At 32.7% G+C, this 13,812-nt stretch overlaps 1 protein-coding gene and 1 pseudogene across 1 annotated transcript; both read left to right on the top strand.

The window, feature by feature from the left end:
* On the top strand, positions 2,610-4,192 carry LOC109126872 (annotated as a pseudogene).
* LOC104719285 (glucose-6-phosphate 1-dehydrogenase 1, chloroplastic) lies at positions 5,344-8,154 on the top strand. Its single transcript, XM_010437169.2, has 8 exons — positions 5,344-5,563; positions 5,872-6,109; positions 6,219-6,333; positions 6,445-6,650; positions 6,747-6,896; positions 6,968-7,088; positions 7,170-7,600; positions 7,684-8,154. The coding sequence occupies exons 1-8, from the start codon at positions 5,344-5,346 to the stop codon at positions 7,928-7,930; spliced, it is 1,728 nt and encodes a 575-aa protein (XP_010435471.1). The 3' UTR covers positions 7,931-8,154.

Raw genomic sequence — 13,812 nt, 5'->3', positions numbered from 1 at the left:
CAAAGTCTAAGTCTGGGGGAGTTGATAACATCATTATTTTACCCATTTTAGCTATAGTTTTAGTATGCATTTAGGAAGAGTTTAGTATGATTTCAAGGCTTTAATGTCTATTATCAAGTATTTTAGGTTTCAAGAAGGTTTTACAGGTTTTATAGCAAAAAGGACAAAAAGACAAAGAAAATACGTTTCAGGACAGATTCAGAGCTTTACAGTACAGGAAACTTTTGAAGAACTTTCAGAACTCACATTTTAACGTGCTTGGTGTCTATGGAAATCTGGAAGAGTCATATTTCTCCTCGGGGTAGAATCAGGTCAATCCGTTCACTCACCATGAAGTTATTCCCGATTTACCGAGACGTGTTATAAACCGACGAGAAGATAAGTTTGAAGCCAAGTGGACTTTAATGACGGCCCGATTAGCAACCATCACAGCGGCCCGGCCCAGAGGAGTCACCACGTTCCAGAAGTTTTCTAAGCCGCCCCTTGTCCTGTAATCAACATGAAAAAACGTTTTTACCCTTACAAAACCCTAAACCTAGACAAAACCCCATAAATACTCTTCTAAGCCCTAGGGTTTAGAGTGTGCAATCATTGGAGCAGCCAAGAGACACGACCAGAGGAGAAGCCGACGTCTAGAAGCTCTCTCTCTCGTCCCTCTCTCGAAGCTTTGAGATCCACAAACTCTTTTCTATTCTATTTTCTTTGTTCTTAGTTTTCTAAAGGAAGAAGATCCTACACTTTGTTTGACAATCATTGAAGTAATATGTAAAACCCTTTTCTCTATTTATTCTTTTATGTTTATGAATTGTTTAAACCTTGCTTTGATGATTCTCTTAAACATGCTTTAGTAGTTTTCTAGTTGGGTTTAAAGGGATAAACAAAGGGGGGGAGATGATCTTAGTTTAGGTGGCAATTTTTAGGATTTGTTAGAATTATGTTCTAGTTTATTCTATGCTTTAATTCTAAGTCTTTGCTTAATGCTTTAAGTTAGACTCATGAACTAACTATGATCTAAAGTGTGTGTGCGTTGCCACAAGCTTGCATGTGTGCTTGACCTAGCTTAGATGTGTGAGGTGTCATAGGAAGCACATACCCCTTACCTATGGAATCTCATGGATTAGAATCGAACCTGTTTAAAATGCTTTGATCTATGCGTCGTTGCCTGCGACAGTTGAGTCTCAGAGTATAGGGATCTTAGATGGCTAGCTTGTGAACTATAAGTTAACGGTTCATTCGTGTTTCGTAGTCCGAGTTTTAGATAAACAAACTTATCCTAAACTTTCCTAGATAGATAGATCATCAAACCCCTGCGATTTCCCTTGATGCCCAACGCCTGTTTTATTTATTTTTATTCGCTTTTATTTTCGTTTATTGCTTACTACGACCGTGACAACCAAAACCCCATTTTTATTGAGTCCTAGCCTTACATCTCTTCCGACGGATTCTCTAAACAACAACTCTCTCTCTGTGGGATCGATCCTTAAATACTACTACCGATTAGATGTGCACTTGAAGCTATTGTGTGGTCTTTTTAAGGTAAAAGATTTTGAAGCGAAATAAACCACGCATCACCAATATTTCCTTTTTGATTTAAAACAGCTTATTCACTTTCCGTTTTTGATAGTAACTTGTTTCACAAAACTTCATCTTTTGTCTTAGCTATATTTAATCTTCATAATTTCATAGTGAAATTGCTTGGTCTCTGTGGATTCGACCCTGAAGTGTTACGACGACACCACTAGATCGTGGTTGAGTATACATTAGGTTTTAATTGACCTCTGATCACCCTTGATACTAGACACTACTTTAACCTTTTATGTCCGAGATTTCCTTGTTTTTTCCGTTCGGCTATTGTTTCTATCCTTTTGTGTTTATATTTTAGTGAGCCGACCAAGATTCCTCCGAATCACAATCATCCGACAACTTTTGCCTCTGTATTTCTGTTTGGTACTAGTACCACCGTCCCTATCGTTCTGATGATTTGTAGACAATTAGTTAAGCGATATTGTGTATGTTCGGTAGCAGTATTATTCATGTCCGATAGTGGTAATTGTGCATGTCCAATAGTTGGTAATGTGAATGTCTGATAGTAGCACAAAGTCTCAATCATTCATGTCTGCACTTCCCTCGGTTAATTCGTCTGTCTAGTACATATTTACTCGATCAGTGGTACGTGTATCCGACTAGCAGTACGTATGTATGACAACCTGCTATCGATAGAACTGATGTATCATGTTCTTTGTTAGACTATCAACAATGAACCTGTTGAATATTTTTTAGACATGTTGAATGCAAAAGAAATAGGGTCATGAATGTCAAGTTTCACCTTGTGAGAAAGTTTTTTTTTTTAATATATCTGTTGTTTTTCTATTGGTAATCCAGATTTTAGTGTTTCTTATCTCTTCCCAATTATTTGTACTAAATTATTTTGTTGTAATCAGTTTTTTTTATAAAGAAATTTATATCAAAATTCATCTTTTTTAAAATCTATATATAAAGACTACTTTCATTTCATTTGGACATAAAAAACAAACTTCATTTCTCACTATAACTTTTCTATTATCTTTCGATCAACTCTTTATATTTTTTAAAACTTTTCTTCTTGTTAAATGGATCCCAGTAATAATCCATTTAACAATCAAAATTATTCTAATCATCCGTTCAACTATCCAAATCCTAACAATTATCAGTTTCAAAACGGATCTGCAAATCAATCCCTAAATGTACCAAATTATGGGTTTTCACCAAAAAAATTCATGCCATCAGCTGTTCCCAACAGTTGTTGTAGTCTGTGACTTTGGCTTTTATCATAGAATCTAATCCATATCTATTAATTAAGTAAATGTAATGTTTGGTTGGAACCCGATGATATCAACCACTCAAATTCTCATAAACTCATCTTACTAAAAATCCTCAATACCAATAACAAAATCCTCATCTTACTAAAAAATATCAATGGATCCATCTGAATTTTCTTTTGACAGTCATAAATTGAAGTGAAATGCATCGTGAACCGTTTTAGAGAGCGTCGAAACAAAATAGAGGAAGATTATCCAGTTCGTAGCAAGAGCAAAATATTTCAAGAAAGATCATGCAGCCGCGAACCAAAAATTGATTGACGACTACTTTGCCAATCAACCTACATATAACGATGCCATGTTTCGTCGGCGATTCCGAATGCGAAAAAATGTTTTTCTTCGGATCGCTGAGGACCTATCAAGTAGTGACAACTACTTCTCTCAACGAGTTGACGCAGCCAATAAAAAAGGTATATTTCCATTAGCAAAATGTACCACGGCCATGCAGATGTTAGCATATGCTGTGGCGGCTGACGCAATCGATGAATACATCAAAATAGAAGGTAGTACAATATTTGAGTGCTTATGAAGATTCTGTAAAGGATCATACAGTTGTATGAGCAAGTCTATCTCAGAGCTCCAACTCAAGATGACCAACAAAGAATTCTATATGTCAGCGAGATGCGAGGGCTTCCAGGAATGATTGGAAGTATTGATTGCATGCACTGGAAGTGGAAAATTAGTCCTATGGCGTGGGAATGTCAATTTACCTGGGGCGATAAGGGAACTACCACTGTTATTCTTGAAGCAGTTGCATCTCATGATCTCTGGATCTTGCATGCCTTTTTCGGGTGCCCCAGCACATTGAACGATATAAATTTTTTCTAGATCGTTCACCATTGTTTGATGATATTGAACAAGGAAATACTCCAAAATTGAAATTCTTCGTGAACCAACGCCCATATAATATGGCATACTATCTAGCTGATGGTATATATCCTTCTCATACATTTTTTGTCAAATCAATTCGACTTCCTCAAAGTGAACCAGATAAGTTGTTTGCACAACATCAAGAAGGATGTCGGAAGGACATCAAACGTGCATTTAGAGTGTGGGACATAACCGATTTGGCTATCATCATGCAGACATGTATCATATTACATAATATGAATGTGGAGGATGAACGAGATACATATGTTCAACATTGGACTGATTATGATCAATTTGAGGCAAGTGATTTTAGTACACCGCAACCATTCTCGACCGAGTTATTACCTACATTTGCGAATCATGTGCGTGCGATATATGAATTACGTGATTCAAATGTACATCACAAATTGCAAGAAGATCTAGTCAAACACATATGGACAAAATTCAGAATGTTTCGTGATTAAAGAGATGTTTATGTCTCTGTGTATGATTTAAAAGTTTTATTGTTTGTCACTTGAATTTATTGTTCTAATTAAGTTGTGTGTTTCATTAGTTTCTCGTATACTTTTATCGTATTGCAATTGAAGTATTTGTAACTTTGTGTGTTTTAATAACTGTTGTTTTCATTTTTGTATTTTAAAAAATTAGTTACAAAATATAAATTAAACATAAAATAAAACTATTAACAATTTATGTATTTTTTAATTGTAATTTAAAATTAATTGATATTTTTAGTTTTTGTAGTTACAAAATTTAAAAAAAAAAAAAAAGAATATAAATAAAACTTCTAGGATAAGGTGTTGAATTTTATTAAATAAAACTATTGTAAAGGTTAAAATTGAAATGAGTGTTAAATAATAAGGTAAAAGAAATAGAAGATGATTTGGAGTGTTAAAAAGGAAAAAATGTGGGTATTTCATTTTTGATACATTGTATATATAGGAAATAATTTGACCTAAATGTATCCAAATATTGATAAATTAATCAAAAATTGAATTCATATTGATTTTGTTATAAGCATAAGAAAATTTTGGAAATAATGGGCTTAAGAAATTTGTGGATTAAGATTAAAATGTTTAAAATGTAATTGAAAATGTGTAAGAATTTGAAACATTAAATTGATATCATTTTCAGCCTAAAGAGAGGATAATTGGTGCTTTTGTGTTATTGTTTGTTGGAAAAATTCAGAGATGATAACATTTAATGAAATTTGAATTAAGTAAACAAGATGTAAGAATTATGAGATTAGATTTTTATACAATTTCATATTTTCATTAGTGAGTTTGAAAATTTAATAAAACATTAAATTTAGTTGTGATTAACCTAACTACCTTTTTATGCTATTTATAGAATTATTGTAATCATAAATTTAGATGCATATGAAAATTTTATGGGTTTTAATAAGGTTTTTTGGGAAAAAAAATGTACAAAAAAGAAATCAAACTTTTTTTTTGTTTGCTAAAGTAGGAAAAATCAAACTTGTTTGGAGTATTTTGACAAGTAATATAGATAGATGTGGATAATGCGAGAGATATAATAAAACTACTGTTGTGGATAACGTTAAGAGAGATACAAATGGCCTCACATTTGTTTTTGACGATCCAAGAAGATTTGCATGGCGACACATTCTATGATCATTCCTTCTTCTTCTTCCTCATCTCTCGCTGCTACTGCGTCTCCGTTTAAAGAGACTCTACCACTCTTCAGTAGATCTCTCACATTCCCGAGAAAATCTTGGTTTTCTCAGTTTCGGTTGAGATTCTTTGCTGGGAAACACTCTCAGCAGCTAGAGTCCTCTAATGGCTGTGCCACTAATTTCGCTTCTTTACAAGACTGTGAGTTTTCTTCTCCAATTCCTTGATTAGATCACTATGTCTCTTTGACATGTAATGCTTGTTGAAGTTTCTTGCCCCTGTCGTTGATTTTGTCGTTAGAATTGGAACAGAGATCATAGTAATGTAAACTAGTTCAAGATTGTATCTTTTATGGCCTTTCATACTCAAAGATACCATTTTTCATGTAAATTTTGTGTCTTTTACTATTCTAGGACTTAGTATAGAAGATTAGGTAGCAATTAGTAAAGTTTCTCTTTTTATGAGTTGAAGTAGTTTTTACAGCTTCTGTATGTTTCCAAATGTTTCAGCCGGAGATCATCTTACAGAGGAACATGTCACAAAAGAAGAGTCTACTCTTAGTATTACGGTGGTTGGAGCGTCTGGGGACTTGGCCAAGAAGAAGATATTCCCTGCATTGTTTGCTCTCTTTTATGAGGGTTGTCTTCCTCAGGAATTTACTGTTTTTGGTTATGCTAGGACCAAACTCACTCATGACGAGCTTCGTGACATGATTAGTAGAACTTTAACTTGCCGGATTGATCAAAGGTATTATGTATTACTGTTTTTGGTTATGAAGATATTCTGCTATTATGTATTTTTTAGTTTGTTTGTATGTTTCAGTTAAAACTCTATGGTTTGGTTATATGACTAACAGGGAAAATTGTGGGGACAAAATGGATCAGTTCTTGAAAAGATGCTTTTACCATTCGGGTCAGTATAACTCGGAAGAGGATTTTGCAGAACTAAACATTAAGCTCAAAGAGAAAGAGGTAAAAATTTCTACATTCTCTCCATGGTTACTTCTAGTACCAAAGTCAGTGTGATCGTTTCTGTTCAAGACATGGTACTAAGCACCTTCTTGCTTGGTTTCTTCTTATTAGGGAGGAAAGCTAGCAAACAGGCTTTACTATTTGTCTATACCCCCAAACATATTCGTCGATGTGGTAAAGTGTGCAAGCCTTAGAGCTTCCTCTACGAACGGCTGGACAAGGGTCATTGTCGAAAAGCCATTTGGTCGTGACTCTGAATCATCTGGAGAGTTAACTAGATCTCTTAAACAGTATCTCACAGAGGAGCAAATCTTCAGGTTAAGCTATTTCCCTTTGCCCACTACAAACATCACCGCCATCTTTTTTCATTTCTAAGTTGGAACTTAATTGCAATGTTCTGTTGGCATACTTAGGATTGACCACTATTTAGGAAAGGAGCTTGTTGAGAACCTTTCCGTGCTTCGATTCTCGAATCTTGTTTTCGAGCCTCTATGGTCAAGAAATTACATACGCAACGTTCAACTGATTTTTTCTGAGGATTTTGGAACAGAAGGACGCGGAGGGTAAGCTTTTTATAGAAAACTTACAATGTTACAAGCATGGAACAACCTTATCTAATGTTATGTCACTGCAGGTACTTTGATCAGTATGGAATCATACGAGACATCATGCAAAACCATCTCTTGCAGATACTCGCACTTTTCGCAATGGAGACGCCTGTGAGCTTAGATGCTGAGGATATAAGAAGTGAAAAGGTAAGAGTCTTTTTCACTAACAAATATGTAGGTTGGTAATATGTAAAATACTCTGCTGATGATTACGCTTTCCGGTGTCAGGTGAAAGTTTTGCGATCAATGAAACCGTTACTTCTTGAAGATGTAGTTGTTGGACAATACAAAGGGCATAGCAAGGGAGGAAAGTCTTATCAAGGTTACACAGACGATCCAACGGTTCCAAATCACAGTCTCACTCCTACATTTGCTGCAGCGGCCATGTTCATCAACAATGCGAGATGGGACGGTGTTCCTTTTCTTATGAAAGCTGGGAATGCTCTCCATACGCGAGGAGCAGAGATCAGAGTTCAGTTCAGACATGTCCCAGGAAACTTGTACAAGAAAAGTTTTGCTACTAATTTAGACAACGCAACTAATGCACTAGTGATCAGAGTTCAGCCTGATGAAGGCATATACCTAAGGATCAACAACAAAGTTCCTGGTCTTGGAATGAGACTAGATCGCAGCGACCTTAACCTTCTGTATCGATCCAGGTATATATAACAGTAACATACTATATCTGACTATAATCTTCATATCTGAGGTTATTTATTTTTTATTCTTTATGGGTTGATAGGTATCCAAGAGAGATACCAGATGCATATGAAAGACTGCTTCTTGATGCAATCGAAGGAGAGAGGAGGTTGTTTATCAGAAGTGACGAGCTAGATGCAGCATGGGATCTATTCACACCGGCTTTGAAGGAGCTCGAGGAGATGAAAATTGTTCCTGAACTCTATCCATATGGAAGCAGAGGTCCTGTTGGTGCACATTATCTTGCATCTAAGTACAATGTGAGATGGGGAGATCTTGGAGACGCTTAAGCTTTTGACAGAAACAATATGATTTGGTGATATTAAATGATATGGTGCCAAAAACTATGTGTGATTTGTTTCTTTCCAAATTATACATAGATTCTGTTATTTTGGTGGACCATGATTCATATTGTAGATAGAATCCTTGGCCAAATATTATGTTAATGTAAAGTATAAGCTTTTAGAGTTGCTTGTTTGACTGATTCCAAATGAACAAGTTCAAACTTGAAAAATTTTCTGATTTTTATGTGTATGGTTGAGAGTTGAAATTACAGTGAGCTTTTTGGACCTTGGGTCATCATCCATTAAGAATATTTAATCTAAACAGAGGTTAAGAGAGTTATACTCAATGTTCAAGAAAGCGCTAGGCGGTGATTAGCGCCTAGAACGCTTAGTCCGGACCTAGACAGTTTTTAGGCGTTTTAGGCGTTTACAACCTAAAACATTATATATATATAAAATTATATCAAAATCTATGTTATAAAAATTATAAAAAAGTAAGAAAATACATTTATTTAAGTTATATTAACAACATATAAATGTTTATAGTTACGTATATTGATATAAAACATAATAATTTAAATATATGTTATTTAAAAATCAAAAATAAATATTAAAATAAAATTTATGTAATTTTAAGCGGTTTAGGTGGTCATCTAGGCGGCCGCCTAGACCCTTTCTTGAACACTGGTTATACTTAACTACTTTAGATGGAGAAAATTTCGTTATTCATAAACACTATAATAAGTTCAAAGTGTCATTTTTGTTATTCATAAAAACTACTTTTGCCAAAAAATTCCTTCATGTGGCCAATTTTTGTAACTTTACCCTCTACCTCCTAAAAATGCAAATGATCATACAAAATCAAAAATAATACGTTGTTGAGTCCAATTGTGATATTCTGGTTACTGGTTAGGAGAAAAAACAAAATGTGTTGTTTTCGTCGAAAGGCTGATGAGAGATTGTGATGGAAGATTTAATATTTACTCTCACAAGAATCTATATATATACACTAGATTAGGATCCGCCCGATGTGCGGGTTTACAGTTTTTAAAATAAAACTAAAATTAACAAAGAATATAAATTAAATATATTTAGTAAGTAAAAATAATCTATGAAAATAAATAAATACACGGAGTTGTCCAATGTGATATTCCTATATAAGTAAAAGAGAATTACAAAAGTGCTTTCGGGTCGGGTCAATTTCACAAAAATAACCCGAAATTAAGAGAGTTGGATTCAGGTGAAAAATACCTGCAACGTTATAAATGGGTTATCGGGTTTTCCAAAATATAAATCATAAATAAGTTTGGGAAAATTAGAAATAAAGGATGTTTTATTAAAAGTTTGTCCATCTATACTTTATATAGATAAGTTTGGTGAAATAGGTTTTACAAAAAAAAATTTAGTCAATTATACCCTTAATTAAAAAATACAATTACTTAATTGAAGAAATGAAACCCTTTAATTACTTAATTAGTTATTCTAACTAGAACGGAAACCTCTTAATTAGTTATTAACCCTTTAATTGATTTTTTCCTCCAAATCGTAATTTGAAAGAAAAAAAACTATAATTTATTTGATTCAATAATCAAAAGTGGTTTGGTTATGTTTAGCACTTGTGTCACTTGTAATTTGTGTCAACGAGACTTAGTGTCACTTGTGTTATCTTTTGTAACTGAAAACAATTAAACGTGAACAAGTTTGCTTTTTTGAAACCCATATGGTGTGCAACCAAAGTCCAAGTGAATATTCAATGACTAGACTAATCTAACAAATATCCATCAAAGTTATAATTAACAAATTTTGAAAGAACGTCAAAATTAGTTTCAAATTTTGTTTTTCTTCATCATCAATAAATCTCAACCCCTTTTTGGCATTNTTAAAAGTTTGTCCATCTATACTTTATATAGATAAGTTTGGTGAAATAGGTTTTACAAAAAAAAATTTAGTCAATTATACCCTTAATTAAAAAATACAATTACTTAATTGAAGAAATGAAACCCTTTAATTACTTAATTAGTTATTCTAACTAGAACGGAAACCTCTTAATTAGTTATTAACCCTTTAATTGATTTTTTCCTCCAAATCGTAATTTGAAAGAAAAAAAACTATAATTTATTTGATTCAATAATCAAAAGTGGTTTGGTTATGTTTAGCACTTGTGTCACTTGTAATTTGTGTCAACGAGACTTAGTGTCACTTGTGTTATCTTTTGTAACTGAAAACAATTAAACGTGAACAAGTTTGCTTTTTTGAAACCCATATGGTGTGCAACCAAAGTCCAAGTGAATATTCAATGACTAGACTAATCTAACAAATATCCATCAAAGTTATAATTAACAAATTTTGAAAGAACGTCAAAATTAGTTTCAAATTTTGTTTTTCTTCATCATCAATAAATCTCAACCCCTTTTTGGCATTCAGTGTCCATACACCACAAGTAACATAGATTTGCATCATAAACAGGTAAGTGAAATTTTCGTAGAAGGTGGAAGAGATGGTAAACAACCAATAGGTCATTTAGAATGTCGTTTTTCTGTATTTTNATGAAACCCTTTAATTACTTAATTAGTTATTCTAACTAGAACGGAAACCTCTTAATTAGTTATTAACCCTTTAATTGATTTTTTCCTCCAAATCGTAATTTGAAAGAAAAAAAACTATAATTTATTTGATTCAATAATCAAAAGTGGTTTGGTTATGTTTAGCACTTGTGTCACTTGTAATTTGTGTCAACGAGACTTAGTGTCACTTGTGTTATCTTTTGTAACTGAAAACAATTAAACGTGAACAAGTTTGCTTTTTTGAAACCCATATGGTGTGCAACCAAAGTCCAAGTGAATATTCAATGACTAGACTAATCTAACAAATATCCATCAAAGTTATAATTAACAAATTTTGAAAGAACGTCAAAATTAGTTTCAAATTTTGTTTTTCTTCATCATCAATAAATCTCAACCCCTTTTTGGCATTCAGTGTCCATACACCACAAGTAACATAGATTTGCATCATAAACAGGTAAGTGAAATTTTCGTAGAAGGTGGAAGAGATGGTAAACAACCAATAGGTCATTTAGAATGTCGTTTTTCTGTATTTTTCTACCTTCTAAATAATTAAGAATACACATTCTAAAATATATTAGAACATATCTAAACAATAAATACAGAATCGTAACCATAAATTAAGATTATTCAAAAAAAATTCACTTTCCTTATTTAATTTATTTTCTTTCTATTTTTAAGGTGTTCTAAGTATTACAGATTATAAATTCTAAAAAATCTACGATATATCTTCTACTTCTTTTAGTATACATGGTAAAACGTGGAAAATATATTCTGAATTGATGTAGAACGAAGAAAAATGTAGAATACATATTCTTAATTTTGTAGAACATACAAAATTCAGGTTCTGAAGTTTTTAGAACAAATTTTTCGTCTAAACTTTGTAGAACATGTATAAACTGTAGAATGAATAATCTAAATGTTTCAGTACTTGAAAAAATCGTAGAAAGTCTTTTCTGAACAATTTAGACCAGAAATCATCAATTTACAAACTGATTTTTGACGCCCAAAACATTTTTTTTTTCAAACATTTTTTTACACAGTTGTATACTAAGATGAGTTTTCTTTTTGTTTTTTGGTTTAAACTCCTAAGAACTTCACTATATCTATTAGTAGAGATATTTTCGTCACAATTGACAATCTCAAAAAAAAGTGTATATGGACAAAGGTTTGCAAAAACCTCCTTTATTTCTAATTTTCCCAATAAGTTTTCCCAAAAAATAAATCATAAATGAGAACGTCAATAAATTCCTCCAAAAATAAACCATAATAGTTACGATAAATAATATTGTTCCTACAATTTAGGAAACTAACAAATATAAAAAAATACGTGATTTATTGTTCCTAAAAAGATTCAACTCAATAACAAGATAATTTATTGCACAAATCAGTAAGATCTCAATCTTTAGTAAATATTCTCTTTATCGTATCAAACCAAAACTTTTACGTGATTCACTGAAAACAATTAGAAAATCAAATAAAATATTTTCCTTAACTTATACAAAAAAAAAAAGATACGGTAAAAATTTAATTGCTTGTGTTATCCCGTAGTGCTATAAATATGAGGTCTACATCGGCTGGATTATAATATCTTCCTCTTCATTTTTTTTACGGTGCTAATGATCATGGTTGTTCCTCCTACAATAACCGATTTAAAATCCATCTAAAACAAGCTGAAGGATTAAGTTAAGATCATTCATTCTTGGAGGCAATACATCTATTTTCTAAATCAATACGTGTTATTGTAGATGTCATTGGTTAGGTGGTTAACATGAGTGAAATTAAAACACATGTCGTGGAGAACAAAATCAAAAAGAAAATCAAGATCAACAAGATCAAGGTACTAATGAGTTTTTGGTTTACTTTATCAAGTTATTATTCTTATTTCTTTCTTTATAATTACAACAGGTTTAAGAAAATTGTATGCTTCAGGCAACAAGAAAAAAGCAATGGAGCAAAAGAATTAAGTCTGGATGATGAGAAGTAAGGGAGATTGGCTACACAACAACAACAAAACAACTAAGTAACTTGAATTAATAGTATCTTAAAGAAAATTATATTTAGACTATACTATATATATTTTTTTTTTTGGTCAAATACTATGTGTGAATACTATGTGACACACAAGTTTTGTTTTAGTGGGTGTTATGGTTTTTGTAAATGAAAATTTTGTAATTCTCATCCTCAGTTCTATTGTTATATGTCTCTTATTCAAGTACAAAAACTAATAATACTAAGATTAAAATATTAACGAAATTCAACAATTAGTTTTTGTACAAGAATAATGGGTCATTTTTTATTAGTTTTTGTATTTGAAGTATTAGTTTATCTAAATCATATTGTCTTACAAACTTCTAATTTAATTTCTTATATTAAATAGAATTGATATTCTCAATTGACACTAAATATATTATTGTAATATTACATTTTCAAGTGTGACAAAAAATATTACTCATTTTGCTGTCATATTTATTTTAAATATACACGGGTTGACTTGCATTACTCACAATCACATGATAGAGCAGATTTTATTGATATATTTGCGAATACAGTTTTTTGCGGGTTAGTTCTTCATAATTGTTTCTTACTTTTTTCCCTTTTGTTATAAAAATCATCATTTACTTTTTTTCCTTCTATTATTTTATCTAATCTCAATACATGTATACAAGTCGGTGTACTCAAATTTGGATTTTGTTTTCTAGAGGAATGCCTCTCAACATGGTGATCCTGATCAACTTTTTCAATTATCATGGATTTTATGGACAATCTGGAATGCCATAAATAAAAAAGTTTTTCAAGGTTTAGATATCGAGGCGAATGATATAAATTGCTTAAGCTTGGGGCGATAAGTTAGCATGGGAAGTGGCGCTCTCTTTTATGGCGGTCATGTCAGCTTCATCTCTGTCTTCGGATGTCCAGGTTTATTCACCTGGTTGTCAGATTGATGGTTCTTGGAAAGCAACCAATGTGCATTCAGGATTGGGCTGGTGGTGTTGCGTTGGTGAGGAGCGGACCTTGTTGTTTAGGGTCAAGTGTCTATGATGGAGCCCCTCCCCCTACATTCGGAATTAGAAGTGTTGTTGTGGGTCATGGAGCGGATACATACTGCAGGGATCGCTTGTCAACATTTCGAGGCTGATTGTGCTGAGTTACTCACTATTATACAGTCCCTGAAGATTGGCCGTCCTTCTCCAACCTGCTCGATGAGTTTAACTCGCTGGAGTCCTTCTCACTATTCTATATCTCTTGGATCTCGCGTGCGTCAAATACGAAGGCAGATTGTCTTGGCCGTGCTTCGCGTTCTCTTATCTCTAAAGTTTCTTTTGT

The sequence above is a fragment of the Camelina sativa genome, chromosome 10, assembly GCF_000633955.1.
Source record: "Camelina sativa cultivar DH55 chromosome 10, Cs, whole genome shotgun sequence".
Taxonomy (NCBI): domain Eukaryota; kingdom Viridiplantae; phylum Streptophyta; class Magnoliopsida; order Brassicales; family Brassicaceae; genus Camelina; species Camelina sativa.
The sequence above is the reverse complement of the archived record's forward strand: the minus strand, read 5'-3'. Positions and strand labels throughout refer to the sequence as shown.